This window comes from Rana temporaria, chromosome 3 (genome assembly GCF_905171775.1).
Source record: "Rana temporaria chromosome 3, aRanTem1.1, whole genome shotgun sequence".
NCBI classification, from domain to species: Eukaryota; Metazoa; Chordata; class Amphibia; order Anura; family Ranidae; genus Rana; species Rana temporaria.
Genome location: NC_053491.1, coordinates 378,467,095 through 378,486,894, shown reverse-complemented (window position 1 = coordinate 378,486,894; position 19,800 = coordinate 378,467,095). Strand labels below are relative to the sequence as shown.

The 19,800-nt window shown below is 44.0% G+C and overlaps 1 protein-coding gene across 2 annotated transcripts in view; it reads left to right on the top strand.

Annotated features, from left to right (window-relative positions):
* Positions 1-19,800, top strand: part of LOC120932850 (aldo-keto reductase family 1 member C1-like) — a 67,434-nt gene that overhangs the window by 23,123 nt on the left and 24,511 nt on the right. Inside the window, exon 1 of one of the 2 annotated variants that reach the window (XM_040345636.1) lies at positions 16,484-16,690. The exons of the other annotated variant lie outside the window; for it this stretch is intronic. Coding sequence (XP_040201570.1) covers positions 16,604-16,690 — 87 coding nt within the window. The 5' untranslated portion in view covers positions 16,484-16,603. Of the gene's footprint in view, positions 1-16,483; positions 16,691-19,800 lie in introns of those variants that run through there. 2 annotated transcript variants of the gene reach the window in all.

The following is a 19,800-nucleotide window of genomic DNA, read 5'->3' as shown; positions in this document are numbered from 1 at the left end:
TTTGGAATCACTACAATCAAAGCCTCTCGCATGGATTCCGGTAGTATACCTTCCTTTTCTGCAGTGATAAACACCTTCTGAAGACGGGGAGTCAAGCTCTCTTTATGCAGCCTGTACCACTCCGCCGGGAAGCCGTCCAAACCGGGCGATTTTCCCTGTTTAAAAGAAGCAATTGCAGCAGTTATTTCCTCAGACGTGATGGGCTGGTCAAGAGTAGTCCTGTCCCCCTCCATCAGGGATGGTAGAGTCATACCCTCCAGATAGGAAGCAAGTTCCTGATCCGAACAGCAGGACTGGGATTGATACAGAGTATCGTAAAAGTGCAGGAATGTGTCAAGAACGCTTTGGGAGTCACTCACTAAATCACCATCAGGGCTCTTAATCTGCAGAACCGAAGTAGGTGTATACAGGGGTTTTGCCAGGAAGGCTAAAAGTCTGCCGCTTTTGTCACCAAACTCAAAAATAGACCTGGCCTGTCGTAACTGTAGTTTCATAGTCTGGTCAGTCAGCAGCAGTTTATATTTTCTCGTCAGGTCCTGCCATGAGCTGTAGGCAGTCTGGGATGGGGTCTGTATGTAAAGATGCTCAGCAGCCACGGCAGCTTGCTCGGCTAGCTGAACATCTGAGTTTAGTGCCTTTGCAAATTCCCGTGTCTCCCTGGTAAACACTCCCCTCAAAGTGGCTTTAAAAGCATCCCATTGAGTGGACACCGAGGTGCCCAAAGCATTCTCAGTCCAATATTGCTCCATGGCTAGTTTGCATTTTATCGTCACGTACTCCTCCTCTAACCATTGCGTCTTCATACGCCACATCCTTCTCCCGCTGGGCACATCTAAAGTCAATGTGACCTCCATGGGGGAGTGATCAGAAAGAGCTCTGGGGAGGTATCTAACCTCAGAAACGATGGGGAGAGCATCAACCGAGGACAGTAACATGTCTATCCTGGAGAGTGTCCGAGTGGCATGAATATGCCCTGAATATGCCCTGACCCCAGGGTTACGACAGCGCCATACATCCCTGAGGGCATAGCTGTCCAACCAGGAGGAAAGAGTAGGGCGCGGGCCAGCCGCACCCCCATGCCTGTCGAGTGACGCATCCGACACCACATTAAAATCACCTAGCAGGAGCAGCGGACCCTGTGCCACCTGCACTGCAGCACTAAGGACCTCTTCCAGGACCTGGAAAGAGAAAGGAGGGGGGATATACACACATACCAATGTCACACACACCCCAAATATTTGACATACTAGGATAGCATATCTTCCCTTCGGATCAGTTTTAACTTGCAACACATGCGCAGCTGCCTTCTTAGTGATTAAAATGGCCACCCCCCTAGAATAGGTGGAGTACTCAGCGTGTATAACCCTCATAATATTAGCCTTTTTCAACGCTAGAACCTTAGAGCCTTGGAGATGCGTCTCCTGTAGCATCATAATATGGGGTTTATACCTTTTTAAAAAGTCAAATACAAGGGAGCGCTTTATCTTCGAGTTCAAACCCCGTACATTCCAGGACAGTATAATTATCTTACCCGCCATTCAATGAGCAGACATATCAGTGATATGTGTTGAGGAACTCCCTGGTCCATCAAAGGAGAACCAGTACTTGCAACCTGTGGGGATCGAGAAAGAGAGAGACAGCAGCACACGGCACTAACCAACAGAAAATGCACAGTTCCCCACCCCCCACCCCGCACACAGCCCCAACATGCCACGTGCCTGTATCCCATAACCACAAAAACAAAATTACTCCAGGGGGTTATAAGGCCTCCACCCTCTTTCCACCAACACCCCCTAAGGAGCACGTAGTTCACAATGTCAGTGCCAAAGGCACAGAGTCGTTATTCCAACAAAGGGGAAAGAAAAAAAAGAAAAAGGGGCAAAAAAAAGAACAGGAACCGATTCAGTCAAATTACCGGCAGGACCGGCAGGACCGGGCAAGGCATAGCCCAGGAAAAATTTAGCGTCAGAGCAGATTGCAGAGCGGAACAGATCCGCAGAAGTTCAAGTGCTGCAGGGCTAAGAGGTAACTAGTAAGGGCCCATAATAAGGGTCAGGCAAACGACAGTCTTTCAGTGGCCATTTCTTTGGCTAGGGCGCCCCTTAGTATCCAGCCATCTGGAAGCCTCTGTAGGAGAAGTGAAGAAGAAGACTTTACCCTCATCGACCACTCTAAGCTTTGCTGGATACATCATACTGTAAGCCATATGTGCATCCCTCAGCCTCTTCTTAACATGCAGGAAGCATGCTCTCTGTTTCTGCGTAGCTGCAGAAAAATCAGGATAGATGGAGATTCTGTTCCCATTAAATTGTAGATCACCCAGCGTGCGAGCTGCACGGAGGATATTTTCACGGTCCCTGAAATGTAGGATACGTGCAATCATCGGGCGTGGATGAGATCCCGGGGGGGGGGGGTTTGATGGTATACGGTGTGCCCTCTCTATAGCAAACAAACGGGAAAATGTAGTATCTGGGAAGGAATCTTTAAGCCACAGTTCAAGGAAGTCTTCAGGCTGCTTGCCCTCCACCTTTTCAGGGAAGCCCACCAGGCGTATGTTATTCCTCCTTTGGCGGTCTTCCATGTCCCATAGCTTGTCAGTATGAGCCCCCACTTCAGAGTGGACATCATGGAGTTTGTTTTCTAAGGGACGGACCACATCTTCCAGGTCACTTATCCTCTGTTCAGCGTCACCCGCCCGTTCCCTGATAGTCTGCATGTCCTGTTTAAGGAATGACATTTCTGTCTTAATGCCATCTATATGTTCGGTCAGCGTGGCCTGGCAGTTACAGATGGCCTCCATGATCTGCTTCAGGGAGGGCTCCCCCCCGCCTGTGTCAGGAACCTCATCCCCCTCCGCCTGCGGCTGCAATACGGCTCGGTGTGAGCCCTTCTTCTGCCCCTTAGTTCTGGGGGGCAGCTGGCTTACCTGGCTATCCGACAGAGGAGGCCAGTCATCGCCATCAGGCTGTGCAAAGCTGGGGCCTTGTTCCTCCGCCTCGTGGCCGCCGCCATCTTGGGATCCCCAGGCAAGCTGGGAGATACGTTTCCCGGGGGACTCCACCGGCGTCCGGCCGTATTTAACCATCGCCGGGTGATCAGCACAGGTCCAGGAGTCTGCGGCTACCGGTGTCGATGAGAAGCGACGGCTCTGACGCCCAGGATGTATGCAGGATCACTCTGCCTTGCACGGAGCTCCGGACCAGCGCTGCTTACATGTCGGCCGTTGGCTCCGCCCCCGGAGAAATACATTCTTAACTCCTACCAGAACTGGTGCAGCAGTGGGCACTGCCAGAAAATATGCAGGAGCGTGCCTGGCTTTTTTGTGATATCTCCAACAAAACTTGCACCACATTGACATTAACTTGTAACAAATTCCTTGGAAGTGGTTTGCAATTGAAGATTTCTGGGCTAATCAAATGAATATGTTAATCTGGGCTTTCGTGAATAACACCTGTAGATCTGATTCCCATTTGTGAATATATGGAGGTACAAAGTCTTTCGTAGGGGCATTCAGCAGTTTGTATATAGAGGAAAGCTGGTACAAAGTAAGCACGTGTTTTAGTTTTTATTGTCGTTACTACCTAGTTAGCTTAAAGTAGAACTTATTTTAACAACAGTGTCTTTTTGCAGCAGGGGGAGTATGTACCGTCCTGCTCCCATTGATCAGGCGCTATGCTAAATTTAGTGGGTGTCTGGGCCGATAGTTGGCTCAGACTTTAATGATTATTGCTAAATCAGCCTCTGTTCTGGCTGTGGCTGTGCCTGAAAGGATTTTCCCACTGTTGCCTGTAGGTGGCGATACCACCACAGCGCTGTGATTGGCTGGTGCGGCAATGCGTGCGGGAGATTTCCTTTCCGGCATGGGTCGGCGGGGCCGGCCCTTCAGCCGAGGATCCCCCCTGCGCATGCGCTGCTGCAATCAGCGGCGCATTGCGAGGGGAATATCTAATAAACCGTACAGGTTTAGGAGATATTCTTTATACCTACAGGTAAGCCTTATTATAGGCTTACCTGTAGGCAAAAGTCAAAAAAGTGGGTTTACAACCACTTTAACTGCATTAATAAACATTTCAACCGCACTAGAAAACACTTCAACTGCATTAATAAACATTTTTATGCTCTAAAAAAAACAGTAAAGTTAGCCCAATTTTTTTGCATAATGTGAAAGATGATGTTACAACGAGTAAGTAGATACCTAACATGCCATGCATCAAAATTGCACACGCTCATCGAAAAGCGCCAAACTTCGGCACTTAAAAATCCCCATAGTCCACGCTTGATTTTTTTTTACTGGTTACGTGATTTGAGTTATAGAAGAGGTCTAAGGCTAGAATTATTGCTGTTGCTCTAACGTTCTCGGTGATACCCCACATGTGTGGTTTGAACACCAATTTCATATGTGGGCGGGATTTACTTATGCGTTTGCTTCTGCGTGTGAGCACACAGGGACAGGAGCGCTTTAAATTTGTTTTTGTTTTTTATTGTTAATTTTACTTTTCCTATTTTAGTTTGACACTTTAAAAAACATCCCTTATAATAGGAATATGGCATGATCGGTCCTCTTTACAGTGAGATATGGAGCCAATAAGACCCCCACATCTCACCTTTAGGCTGGGAAGCCTGAAATCAAAAATAAAAATTATCTTGGCTTCCCAGCCGAGGCAGCACCATTTGTTTAAATGCAGAGGCGTCATAACATTGTACCTGGCCTCTGAACGATCATAGGGAATCCGGCGACCATCTGGTCTGCCGGAAATTTCTATGATAAACTTCCGAGGCCAGCAGGTTCCTGTCTCCGACTCATCAATGGCAGCAGTGAGTCGGTAGAAGCACCGGAGGGGGGTGGGACATTCCCTCTCACTGCCCGTAAGAATGATCAAGCGGTAGAACCACTATGATCATTCTTATGGTGTAGGGAATTTGCCTGCTGAAAAAGACGATATCTGAATGATGCCTGTTGCTGCAGGCATTATTCAGATATACCTGCACAAATTCAATAATGTCATATGACGGCTGGCAGGCGGGAAGTGGTTAATAAACATTTCAACCACATTAGAGAAATTTCAACTGCATTAATAAACATTTCAACCTCATTAACAAACATTTCAACTGCATTAGAAAACATTTCAACCGTGTAACGGATGTTTTGGTGTGCGCTGTTACACACACAGCAAAACACCATGTGTGGCGGAAAACTACACTTCCCATCACCCTAAACACACCATCCCCACTGTGAAACATGGTGGTGGCAGCATCATGTTGTGGGAAAGCTTTTTTTCAGCAGAGACAGGGAAGCTGATCAGAGTTGATGGGAAGATGGATGGAGACAAATAGGTTCACCTTCCAGCAGGACAACAACTCTAAACATACAGCCAAAGCTACAATGGAATGGTTTAGATCAAAGCATATTCATGTGTTAGAATGGCCCAGTCCAGATCTAAATCCAATTGAGAATCAGTGGCAAGTCTTGGAAATTGCTGATCACAGACACTCTCCATCTAATCTGACAGAGCTTGAGCTATTTAGCAAAGAAGAATGGGCAAAAATGTCACTCTCTAGATGTGCAAATCTCTTAGAGACATACCCAAAAAGACTTGCATCTGTAATTGCAGTAAAAGGTGGTTCTACAAAGTATTGACTCAGGGGGGCTGAATACAAATGCACGCCACACTTTTCACATTTTCATTTGTAAAACATTTTGAAAACCATTTATCATTTTCCTTCCACTTCACAATTATGTGCCACTTTGTATTGGTCTATCACATACAATCCTAATAAACTACATTTACTTTTTGGTTGTAACATGACAAACTGTGGAAAATTTCTTTTTTTTTCATTCAAATTTAAGTTTATTTTCAATAAAATAAATACATACATTTGTATTAAATTAGCAAGAAATAAGTCAATAGCACGCAGAAATATAATAATTTAAATACATTTCAATTCATAATAATCATTCCTGTCTTATTAACTGCCACTTATATCTATCCATCCTATATGCTCTACACCAGGGGTCTTGAATTAAAATTCAAGGAGGTCCGGTCACTAAAATTTTCTTTGGGCCGAGGTCCGAATCTCAAGTCCCCATTTTTCCCCATCACAGCGCCCCTTTATATCAGGTGCCCCCATCACAGCGCCCCTTTACATCAGGTGTCCCCATCACAGCACCCCTTTACATCAGGTGTCCCCATCACAGCACCCCTTTACATCAGGTGTCCCCATCACAGCACTCCTTTAAATCAGGGGTCCCCATCACAGCATCCCTTTAAATCAGGGGACCCCATCACAGTGCCCCTTTACATCAGGGGTCCCCATCACAGCACCTCTTTACATCAGGTGTCCCTATCACAGCACTCCTTTAAATCAGGGGTCCCCATCACAGCACTCCTTTAAATCAGGGGTCCCCATCACAGCACCTCTTTACATCAGGTGTCCCCATCACAGCATCCCTTTAAATCAGGGGACCCCATCACAGTGCCCCTTTACATCAGGGGTCCCCATCACAGTGCCCCTTTACACCAGGTGTCCCCATCACAGTGCCCCTTTACACCAGGTGTCCCCATCACAGCACCCCTTTACATCAGGTGTCCCCATCACAGCACCCCTTTACATCAGGTGTCCCCATCACAGTGCCCCTTTACATTAGGTGTCCCCATCACAGTGCCCCTTTACATTAGGTGTCCCCATCACAGTGCCCCTTTACATCAGGGGTCCCCATCACAGAGCTCCTTTACATCAGGTGTCCATATCACAGTGCCCCTTTACATCAGGTGTCCCCATCACAGCACCTCTTTACATCAGGTGTCCCTATCACAGCACTCCTTTAAATCAGGGGACCCCATCACAGTGCCCCTTTACATCAGGGGTCCCCATCACAGCACCTCTTTACACCAGGTGTTCCCATCACAGTGCCCCTTTACATCAGGTGTCTCCATCACAGTGCCCCTTTACACCAGGTGTCCCCATCACAGCATCCCTTTACATCGGGTGTCCCCATCACAGCACCCCTTTACATCAGGTGTCCCCATCACAGCACCTCTTTACATCAGGTGTCCCCATCACAGCACCCCTTTACATCAGGTGTCCCCATCACAGTGCCCCTTTACATCAGGTGTCCCCATCACAGTGCCCCTTTACATTAGGTGTTCCTATCACAGCACTCCTTTAAATCAGGGGTCCCCATCACAGTGCCCCTTTACATCAGGGGTCCCCATCACAGAGCTCCTTTACATCAGGTGTCCATATCACAGCACTCCTTTAAATCAGAGGTCCCCATCACAGCACCCCTTTACATTAGGGGTCCCCATCACAGCGCTCATTTACATCAGGCATTCCCATCAGAGTGCCTCCTTACATCAGCTGTCCCCATCAGAGTCCCCCTTAACATAAAATGTGCCCATCAGCGTGCCCCTTAACATAAAATAAGGGTCATACTGATGGGCACATTTTATGTTAAGGGACACTCTAATGGACAAGTTTTATGTTAAGGGACATCCTGATGGGCACATTTTATATGAAGGGGCACTCTGATGGGCACAAGAAAATGTGCCCCTTAACATAAAATCTGCCCATCAGAGTGCTCCTTAATACAAAAAGGGCCCATCAGTGTTGCTCTTAAAATAAAATATGCCCATCAGAGTGCTCCTTAACAATAAATGTTCCCATCAGCATGCCCCTTAACATAAAATAAGGGTCACGCTGATGGGCACCTTTTATGTTAAGGGGTACTCTGAGGGGCACATTTTATTTTAAGGGGCATGCTGATGGGTATATTTTTAATGTGCACACTGATGAGCATATTTTGTTAAGGGGCACACTGATGGACACATTTTGTTGTGCCCATCAGAGTGCCCCTTAACATAAAATATACCCATCAGCATACCCCTTAAAATAAAATGTGCCCATCAGAGTGCCCATTAACATAAAAGGTGCCCATCAGCGTGACCCTTATTTTATGTTAAGGGAAATGCTGATGGGAACATGTTTTGTTAATGGGCACTCTGATGGGCACATTTTATTTTAAGGGGTACGCTGATGGGTATATTTTATGTTAAGGGGCACTCTGATGGGCACAACAAAATGTGTCCATCAGTGTGCCCCTTAACAAAATATGCTCATCAGTGTGCACATTAAAAATATACCCATCAGCATGCCCCTTAAAATAAAATTCGTCCATCAGAGTGCCCCTTAACATAAAAAAAAGGTGCCCATCAGAGTGACCATTAATGACAGCACAATTACAAACAAATCTGCCCATTCGTGACAACTAATTAACTTGTCACATACCTTGCATGCTGCGCGATAAGGAGAGCCCGGGAAATGCGAGCAGCAGGGGGGCGGGGCGCGCACGTGACGTCACGCCCCAATCTCGCAAGGAGAGCCAGGAGTGGACCCGCATGCAGCAGGGGGCGGGGCACGCACGTGACGTCACGCCCCTACCTCGCGGCCCGTGACTGCTTGTCTTCTCCGCTCTCAGCGTCACTGGTTGCTGGGGAAACCCGCGGCCCCATCAAACCAACGCTGAAATTTAAAATGATAATGGCGGTCCGGGCAGAAGCACCACCCGGGCCGGACTCAGACCGCGGGCCGCCATTTAGTGACGGCTGCTCTACACCATGTGGTGAAAGTAAGGCAGTTCACATAAGCTAAATTAAAAGACTATTTCAAAGTAATACTTTAAACTTGAAAGAGAAACAGAATATTTTCATATATCAAGGAATTCTTAGGTCTAGCGGTATCACACAATAAGTTATATAAGGGATAAAACTAATTGAGTGTACCAGATTAAATTACTTAGAATAATTAAAGGATAAGATATCCGGAGTGCATCAACCTCTCCGACACCCCTAACGGGAACTTTCTGTGTCCAAGAGGTTGAGCAAAACCTCCAATCCTCCCTCCCTCCCTCCAATAACTATTACTGGAACTCTCCGATAACCGAAAACAAATTTTCGGAATCCCCATCAAATCTAATTATTTCAAAGGTTTGGTAGAATCCTTCAATTACTTAAACATAAACTTATCTTTTCAAAATAAAACAAACTGAGGACCAAAAATCTTAAGGATTCTATCCCCAGAGATAAAATAATGAGATAAAACCTAAGAAGAATCAGAAGAAAAAAAGAAAGAATGACAAAAGACAAGAGAGGAAGTGAAAAAAGAAAGCCAGAAGAAAATCAGGAGAGATAGAAAATTAGCCTGCCTGCCATCTACCAGCATCGTCCAAAAGACACTGATGTCATCAAAACCTTCACGGAGTATAAGTTATCCCCATGTATTCCAACCAAGGTTCCCAGATTTCATAGAAAAGAGTAGACTTATCCAACATGGAGCAGACCCTTTTCTCTTGTTCCATAATCCATGTGACCTTTCTTTTCATATATAGGATGGAAACATTAGTCTTTTTCCATGCAGCTGCGAGTGTAATCCTGGCACCCGTCATAATATATAAGATGAGTTTTCTGGTAACCTTAGAAGTTAGAGGTAACATTCCGTTAAAGCGGATCTCCACTCTAAAGTGGAGTCCCGCTGATCGGAACCCTCCCCCCCTCCGGTGTCACATTTGACACCTTTCAGGGGGGAGGGGGGTGCAGATACCTGTCTACAGACAGGTGTCTGAACCCACTTCCGGCCCTACGATACGGGCAAAGGACGGGTTTTTTCCTTCCTTCCCGTCCGTCCCCCCGTTGTATGCTGGGAACACTCGGCTCCCAGCACACAGCGGGAGCCAATCGGCGGGCGCAGCGCGACTCGCGCATGCGCCGTAGGGAACCGGGCAGTGAAGCCGGAGCGCTTCACTTCCTGGTTCCCTCACCGAGGATGGAGGGGGGAGCAGCAGGGTGACGAGCGATCGGCTCGTCATCTGCTGCGATCACCGCTGGACTCCAGGACAGGTAAGTGTCCTTATATTAAAAGTCAGCAGCTGCAGTATTTGTAGCTGCTGGCTTTTAATATATTTTTCCCGTGGCACATCCGCTTTAAGTAAAGCAATAGTAGGAGATTGATGCAGGTTACAGCCTGTGACTCGTCTGATTATATTGAACACCTTATTCCAGTAACCCCCGAATTTTGGGACATTCCCACCAAATATGTATCATAGACCCCAATCCATGGCAGCCTCTGAAACATAGGGGAGAAGTTGTCGGATACATAGAGGTCAGTTTGACGGGAACTAAATACCATCTAGTATAAATTTTTATGTTCGCTTCTATAAGAGAGACATTCACATAACCTTTAATGGATCTGGTATAATTCTTATACCAGTCCGACAAATCCCATTCGTTATTAAGTTCCTTTTCCCATGCCAGCATATGCGGCAATTTGGTGTCATTAGTAGCAAGTGAATTATATATAATTGAAATATTCCCCTTCCTGGACAAACCCTGATCACATTTACTTTCATAGGGTGTCAAAAGTCCAGATATCGAGTCGTTATCCCATAGGCTTTGAGCGTAGTCATGTAGTTGAGAAAATCTTAGTTTTTCTGAAACAGGAAGGTCTAGCTTGTCAATAAAATGTTGCTCGGGGAGGGGACCTGAACGAGAAAAGAAGCGTCCTATACGATACAACCCCTTATCATGCCACCATTTAAAGGAATCTTTATCAATTTTGGAAGTAAAGAATGGGTCTATGAAAATATTCGATAAAGGCCTACCTTTAGAGATTAGAGAGGGATTGTTTTTAAGTGAATCCCATAAAACTAAAGTTTGAGATAGATCCGGAGATAATATAGAAGGCCTTTTCTTGGTATGACTCCACATTAAATCCTCTATCGTTAGATTCGGAATCGCCTGTTCTTCGATGTATATCCAATCAGGACGTTCATTTTTAAGAAAAATTTCTGATAATTGCGCTAATCTCGCTGATTGGTAGTACCATATCAAATTAGGCACACCTAGACCGCCTTGTTCAGATAAGTTATAGAGAGTGCGAGATGGAAGGCGTGGACCCTTGTTGTTCCATATAAACTTGGTAATTTTGCCTTGAAAGGATTTTAGTTGACTTTTGATTATCGGTATAGGTAATGATCGAAAGAGATACAAAAGCCTAGGGAGAAGAGTCATCTTGACCGAATTAATTCTACCAATCCAACCTATATTCTGAGTACCCCAGTCTTTCAGATCCTTCTCAAGTTTTCTATACATAGGGGGATAGTTGGCTAGATATAAATTCTGAATATTGGGGGTCAAATTAATGCCTAGGTATTTAATATAAGAGGCGTCCCATTTGAATCTATAACGTTCTTTCAGTAGAGAAACAGTGGACTCAGTAAGTGAAACATTGAGGGCCCTGGATTTGGCTATGTTTACAGCAAGACCTGAAACCAGAGAAAATTCGTCCAAAAGAGAGTATACTTCGGGCAGGGATGTTTCTGGTGCAGTCAAAAAAAGTAAAAGGTTGTCTGCAAATAAGGCGCACTTATGTTCCATTTTGGCACATCGAACACCCCTGATATTTGCATTTTCACGAATAGCTATAGCCAGGGATTCAATCACAATTGCAAATATCAGGGGAGATAAAGGGCATCCCTGCCTTGTACCTCTACGGATCTCGATAGATTCTGAAAAAATACCTTGAAAGGGTACTTTAGCTTCAGGGGAATAGTAAAGTGCAGACAGGATACCCAGAAATTTAGCGCCAAACCCCCAATGGTTCATCACCTTGAACATAAAAGGCCAAGACACTGAGTCAAATGCTTTCTGAAGATCTATGGAAAGAAGCATACCCTTCTGACCAGTATCACCAGACCATCCTGAGTTCAGTATAGAAATCAGATCAATAGCTCTCCTAACCTGATCCGGACCTTGCCTCCCAGTAATGAAGCCAACTTGATCTTTACTAACATAATGACCAATGAAAGAAGATAACCTATTGGCCATTATTTTAGTAAGTATCTTAAGATCGTTATTGATAAGAGATATCGGTCTATAGTTCTCCACCAGGCTATGATCCTTTTCCGGCTTAGGGATCACCGATATATAAGCCAAATTGAGTTGTCTTTCTATAGGATCTCCCTCGGTCATGTGGTTGAAAAATCTCACCAAATAGGGTGTTAAAATGCTTGAAAATGTTTTGTAATATGAACTCGAAAATCCATCAGGTCCCGGGGCTTTATCTAATTTTAGGTGTTTAATCACTGTCGATACTTCCTCAATTGAAATGGGAGCCTCCATCACCTCTGTATGTATTTCAGACAATTTAGGAAGATTCAGATTGCTAAGAAAATCATCTATCCTCTCTGAAGAAGAATCCTCAGTAGAGGTATAAAGCTTAGAATAAAAGTCATGGAAGGCCTCCATTATTCTCCTAGGGTTTAGGGAGAATGAACCGTCAATCATCTTTATTTTAGGGAGAGTTCTTGATTGAAATCTAGGTGACAATTTATGTGCTAGCATTGGACCTATTTTATCTTTAAATTTATAGAAATTAGCTCCAGTCCATTTTATATCTTCCCCCGCCTTAGTCGTAAGTACCAGGTTCAGAGCAGATCTGGCCGCATCAAGTGCCTGAGTAGGAAAGTTATGAGGATCAGTTTTATGTTTTCTACACAGGTCTAAATAGTTGATTTCCAGTCTTTTTATTTCTAGGTTCTTCTGTTTTTTGAGGTTAGCGGCCAATTGTATTATTTTGCCCCTGATAGAAGCCTTGTGAGCAGCCCACAAAGTTTCAGGGGATATATCATCTGTATCATTGTGTTCAAAATATTCTAGAAGGGATTGCTCAATATCCTTTATTAGGACAGGATTTTTCAAAATAGATCTATTAAGTGTCCAATGAGATACTTTAGGAGAAGTATCCTCTCTCCTTAGTGACAAAAGAACCATTGAGTGATCCGACCAGGAAACATCAACTATATTAGATTTAATGGCTGCCGGGACGTGATGGTTTGATATCAATATATGATCTATACGAGAGCAAGACTGGTGGGGGTTAGAATAGTGAGTATAGTCTTTAGTTCTTGGGTTTAATTCCCTCCAGATATCAGTCAGTCTGTTTTGATGTAAAATACGTGCTACTTGTAAACTAATTTTAGTCGGTCTGATGACCTTATCGGCTTTAGATTTGGATTTGTCCAATCCAATGTCGAAAGCCAGGTTAGAGTCTCCTCCCATAACAATAATTCCCTCCATAAATGGACGGAGGGTATCAAGCATCTGAGTGAAAAACCGCTTTTGACCTCTGTTCGGAGCATAATAAGAAACAAAATGTGTACATTTTTTCGTCAAGAGTACCTTTTATCAAGATAAACCTACCTTCCGGGTCTCCATATTCCTTGATCAAGTTAAAATTACAGTATCTAGAGAACAAAACGGCCACACCTTTAGTTTTGTTTTCCGCTTTAGCTAGAAAAAATAATGGATAGTGAGCATGCATAAAAGTGGGGTTGTATCGTTTAGGGAAGTGGGTTTCTTGAAGGAAAACCACATCTACATGAAGAGATTTGTAAACTTGAAGAGCTTTGCGTCTCTTAATAGGAGAATTCAACCCCTGAGTGTTGTGAGTGACAACACTAAGGGGTTTAGATACATCATTTGATCCAGCCATAAGTCTTATCTACTACTATGGTTAGGCAGGACCGCAAGGATATCATCTGTAACACCGTTATTACGAGCAATGGCAGGCAGGCTAAAGAGAAGAAGAGGGCGAGAAGGAAAAAAGGGAAACAGAAAGAAGAGGCAAAAAGACAAGAATAAAAAAACATACTGCACAACAAGTCACTAAATCGTGCAAGGTCAAATCGTGACCCAGAATGGGGGAAGAGAAAGAGTCTCCTTCCCTCATTCAAACTAAAAACATTAGCATAGTCCCTTAAATGGACTATATTCTTACCCATTGGGTCGACAAAGTGTCGCTCCAAGAGGTAAGTTGAGGTCCAATACCTCACCGTCGTCAGTCGTCGACAGATTAAACTTTACATCATAAAAACTTTTTCAAGAACAATGGCATTCAATTAATAGGGACCATAAAAAATAAAAAATAAATAAGGAGAGAGGGGTAAAAAAAGAAAGGGGGAAAACCATACTATATATGTATTATATTATATATTTCAGAAATGAAGAAGTAACCTCCTCCGTATTAAATAGTAAAAATAAGAGGGGAAAAAAAAAAAAATATTTCCCTTCTCCCTTTTCCCTCTCTCCTAAAAAAATAAAAAAAAATCATCTCGGACACTGTGTGACATAAAAGAAATCCTGAGAGATACTTCCTGGGTAAGACTATTCAATATTCAGGTGATGGAGTCTTTTCCAACTTTTCTGTATTTGACCTTGTTGCAAGGATTCAGATTTGGACTAGTAGGTGTGGTCCTCTTGCCTGATGGTAGTTGAGGTGAAGTAGTGTCCATAGCTGGTTTAAGAGAGATAATTTTTAGATCAATTAGAAGTTTTTCACCCCGCGGAGATTATGTATCACATGGTGTCTGCCATTGTGATTGAACTTTAAGGCGAAGGGAAAGGCCCATTTGTATTTGATGTCATTGTCCATGAGGGCCGACAATAACGGTTTCATCGCTCTTCTTCTCTGGATGGTGTATGGAGAAATGTCAGAAAATATTTGTATTGTAGCACCATGGTATTGGAGATTCTCCTGTTGTCTAGATCTTTTCATAACGTCCTCCTTGGTGGAGAAATAATGAGGCTTGACCACCACATCTCTGGGTAAACCATCTCTTCTTAGTGGACCCAATGATCTATGAGCCCTGTCTAATTCCATTTTTGGAGTAGGTATAGATGGTAGAAGGATTTGTATAATGTCCTGTATTGCTGAGTGGACATCCACAATGGATTCAGGAAGACCCCTGACCCTAAAATTCTCCCTTCTTGACCTGTTTTCTAAATCATCAATCTTATCCTGAGCAGCCTCCAGTTGATCTTGCAAGAAATGCATATGGCTATCATGTTGTTCAGTTTTCGAAACTTTAGCATCTAACTTATGTTCTATAGAATCAATCCTGTTGCCAAGACAATGAAAGTCAGCCCTGATATCGTTAGTGATTTTCTCGGCAGTAAGAGCTAAACCCCTTTCCATCATTTCAGATATTTTGTTATACAGTTCAGCAACATTGAAAGAAGCTTCCGGAACATGTTCAGTATTTGCAGTTACCTGTTTAGGATCCTGAGAGACGGACTCAATAGGAATCATGTGGTCAGTCATTGTAGTTGTGAGAGCTCCCCCAATTGTAGAAGGATATAAATTTAGAAGCTTTGCTGAACCCAGAGAAGGAGGTGATGAGGTGGGAAGTAGAAGTGACGAGACTTGTCCGTCGAACTCAGTATCTCCAACAGATGTCTGAGGGCTTGTAGAAGGAGGGGAGTCTATATCATAAAGAGACTCTTTGATGATTCTATTTTTGTTTTTTTTACTTTGTTTCCCCTTCATATATATGAAGTGTTAAAATAAATATCTGACAACAGTATTCAAATATCAATGTATTGCGAAATCTGCAGTGTACTCCTATACCAGCTCCCTTAGGTAGAACTCTCTTACCACAATTATCAGTCAGCAGAAGTTAATCTTGCGAACAGCCTAAACCCAGCTTAGAGTACATAAGTAAAGGAAAAGACCATCTTTATGGGAATGCCATAAGTTTCATACCATTCAGATATCCTATTAATGTATAGAGAGTCAAATCTGCTTCTTTCGTCGACAGACTTCGGACGGTGTGTAAGAATACCTCAGTGAATTCCCATTACAGGGATAATCATAGTATAATCCGACGGTGTATATGACAGCCACTGAGAACTGTATCCAGTCGGTAGCCTGACTTTGATATCAGCGGACAGTTTCCTAGTGCAGTCAGGTGGTCAGGGCATATGAATAAATAATCCAGTTTAGAAAGAAATAATAGCACAAAATATTAAAAAAAAAAAAAAAACATATAAGAGAAAAAAAAAAACACTATAAAGTTGTCAGAAATTCATATTGACATTGACAGTCCTGTTCCTTTAATCTTCACAAAACCGAGGTATTATGGTCCATTTGTATAGTGAAATGTTATGGTGTCCAGACAACTAGATTTAATAAGATACTGTCAGTGCCCTGTAAGCTGGGTAATGGTTTTATGCTGTAATAAACGTGTATACCACAAGATGGCGTTGTTACCTCAATGGAAGAGTTTCACAGTGCATCACAACCAGGCAATTCCTGTGGAAAATTTCAAGGGGTGTGAATACTTTTTCAAAATACTGTAGATACAGTGTAGTGAGTGAGCATTTTCCTCCATAGAACAGGAAGTGTGTTACTGGAAGAATCACCAAAACAGGTAAAGTCATTGTGACACTGCAAAACACTTTGTCCCCTCTGGATGTGACAGGTGTGATGCTACATTGTTTGGAATTGACTTCTGGCGAGATCTATCAATCTGCACTATAAGGGCTAAACTACAAAGAAAATTTTAAATGTTTAACCCCGTGCTGGCATTCCACTTATTTTCAACAAGTTGAAACTGATGTGCTGCAAATGAGGTGATTGCCAACAAGTGGTTAAACTCTCCATAGCATGTGCAGATTACAGGCCGACCAGGAGGAGGGGTTAGAGATGGAATACAGTCACATACATAAGTAGCAAAGAAGTCAGTGTGCAAGATAGGAAGCAGACGCAGACAATGGCCCTAAAAGCAGACTCCTATGTGGTTCTGAACGATGGGCACAAGATGCCAGTGATCGGGTTCGGTACCGCTGCCCCCGAACAGGTAGGATGCAGACTTAAATAATTTTTTTTCTTATGAAACCAAATGTATTAAAAATAAAACATAACAGTAAGACTTCATGCACACTGGACGTTAAAATAACGTTATAAAACCGCCAGTAGCTTTTAAGTGAGTTTTTCAACTTTTTTCAACGTTTTTGCAATATCGTTTTTTAGCGTTTTTTTATAAGAAGACATTTTTTTTTATTATTATTATTTTTTTTCAATGGATCAAAAACGTTAAAAAACGCTGGTGAGCGACGTCTACAGCCAAAAACAACTGCTGTAAAAACGTCCAGTGTGCATGAGGCCTAAGGCCCCGTACACACGACCAGTTTCCTCGGCAGAATTCAGCTTCCGACCGAGTTTCTGGCTGAATTCTGCCGAGGAAACTGGCCGTGTGTACACTTTCGGCCGAGGAAGCCGACGAGGAGCTCGACGAGGAAATAGAGAACATGTTCTCTATTTCCTCGTTGTTCTATGGGAGCTCTCGTCCCGCCGAGCTCCTTGGCGGCTTCAGTGCTGAACTGGCCGAGGAACTCGATGTGTTTGGCACGTCGAGTTCCTCGGCCGTGTGTACGAGGCCTTTGGCTGCGTTTACACAGTGGCCAGGAGGGTTGTAAAAACAGGGGGTTGAACTAGAGTTTTACCAGTTGCATGTGTAGTGATACCCCTGAAGGAGCTGCTTTAGTTAGTTCAGTCTGTTACTCTGCCTCTCAACCCTAATAACAGTCTCAGCCCCCTCTGGCAATAGTGTGTAAAACACGGAAATTGTCTTTAGTGCAATGTTTCTATGAAAGAATACAGTAAAACCTTGGATTGGAAGCATAATTCGTTCCAGAAACATGCTTGTAATCCAAAGCACTTGTATATCAAAGCAAATTTCCCCATAAGAAATAATGGAAACTCAAATGATTCGTTCCACAACCATTTATTCCTAGGTCCTTCAGTTTATGCTCCATATAAAAAGATTATAGCAATGTGACAGGTTGTGTAACCATAACCATACAATGTCCATCCACAAATGTAAGCCTCCACAAGGGGATTAGAAGCAAAATCGAGCAGGAACTACACAGAGTATAAAAAAGATGAGAGGTGCCTTTAAGTGTAGCAATATGTTGCTAAATGTTGTACCTTCATTAAATGTAACCATAGGTGCCTCTCTTCTCTTTTAAAGTCAGTTGTGACATGACGTTACTTGGCACCTTTCAGGGGGGAGGGGGGTGCAGATACCTGTATAATACAGGTATTTGCACCCACTTACGGGCACAGACTGCCATGGGAGTCACGCCCCCCCCCACTGTCTTCTGGGAAACACACTGGTCCCAGGAGACAGCAAGAACCAGTGAGGACGTGCCGCGTGACTCTATGGAGATTTATAAGTACTGAAATTTTGCGCCATTCCACAAGTGTGCGTAATTTTAAAGCGTGACATGTTATGTATCTATTTACTCGGCGTAACATCATCTTTCACATTATACAAAAAAATCGGGCTAACGTTAGTGTTTTTTTATTATTATTCATGAAACTGTTTGGGGTTCTGAGTAATTTTCTAGCAATACATTTTTTTTTCATTCATTATGGGACAGAGTCATTCATTACCCGCTGGGTTATACTCCATCTCCAGGTGAATGGACAGTGGTAGACTAAAGATCTTTCGACAAGAAGTGATCCCCTATATAACCCCTCCCATACAGGAAGCACTTTTTACCAATGTCTGCAAGGTGAATGGCATGGTTTGTTTGAGTTCTCTGAGCTCCAGGTCTCTAGTCCCACAAACGGTTTCAAAATGAATCAAGGGGTTGACTGATCGGATCCATTTGACACAGGCTCTATATGCTTAGATAAATGATACCCGAGCCTCGCAAAGCAGACTCAAGATCCTGCAAGGTTTTGCCTATAATATGGCCTCCGTGCGCTGGACCCTGCAAAGTGGAATCCTGAACACTACAGCGCTAAGGCATTCCTGCAGGGTGCTGTACAGGTCCAAGGGAGTGGACCCTAAACATGAAAAGGGTACCCATTCTTTGAAGGTCCTCAAGAGACGGGAACCCGGGGTGAAGATTGGGCCCTTAGTTTCTAAGTGACCCTGCGCCTGGAGGGGTAAGTGAAACCCTTTTATTATTGTGGGGTGTCCCAGTGATTGTAACAATCAGTCAAGCTGGCTAAAGGCTGGACACCTGTGTGCGGTGACCAATACGGAGAAGTTTTGGGCTAACTGTGGGTGTTTGCAAAGTGTACCTTTTTTGCTTGTGTCTGGCTATTTTTTACCTGTATGATGACGCACGACGGTGTGTCATTTCACCTTGGTTTAACATAGTGCACGTGTGTGCACAGCAGTTGTTTGTTTGGCGGGCATGATGCATGTGCATTCGCCAAAAGCGGCACTGGACTTACCAGTTTGCTCGTTTGGTGGCCAAGCCGCACGCGGCTTCGCCGCACATGCAATGTAGCCTTTATCTGGGCGTACGACGATTTGTGTCATACGTGAATACAGCCACGCCCGTTTTGGGATCACGTACGTACATGCGCACACATGCACAGAACGTTCCGTTGCACAGACAGCTTATTTAAGCTGTATATGCCAAGCATGCAGTGCTTCCAGAAGGCAGCTGTGGGACACAGAGCAGACGCTGAACAGGCACTTGCAGTGGTTAATTTCTCCTTTCCCGGGTCACGTGAGTCACCAAGTGTTGCTTGGCAGGCTAAAGGTGCTCAGCAGGATTGTTGCATAGGGGGTTGGTGAGCCCTATTAAAGGGTCTCCCTTCTGAGGTGTTTTAATACTACACCCAAGTACCCTCTTTTTGTGGCTATTAAATGTCTTCAAAAAAGATGAGTGGGACTAACACTACAGGGTAGGGCACACCTATGTCATCAGTAGTTCCTGATGAACCTAGCCACATTCCTAGTGTTGTATCCCCTGAACTAAAAGAAAGCTCTATTTGTGGGAAAAAAGGACATCAATTTTGTTTGGGAGCCACGTCGCACGACCGCGAAATTGTCAGTAAAGCGACACAGTGCTGAATCGCATAAAGTGGCCTGGTCATTTTGAAGCTAAATGGTCCAGGGCTGAAATGGTTAACTTATCCGGTTGATAACGCACAGGGCTTGAA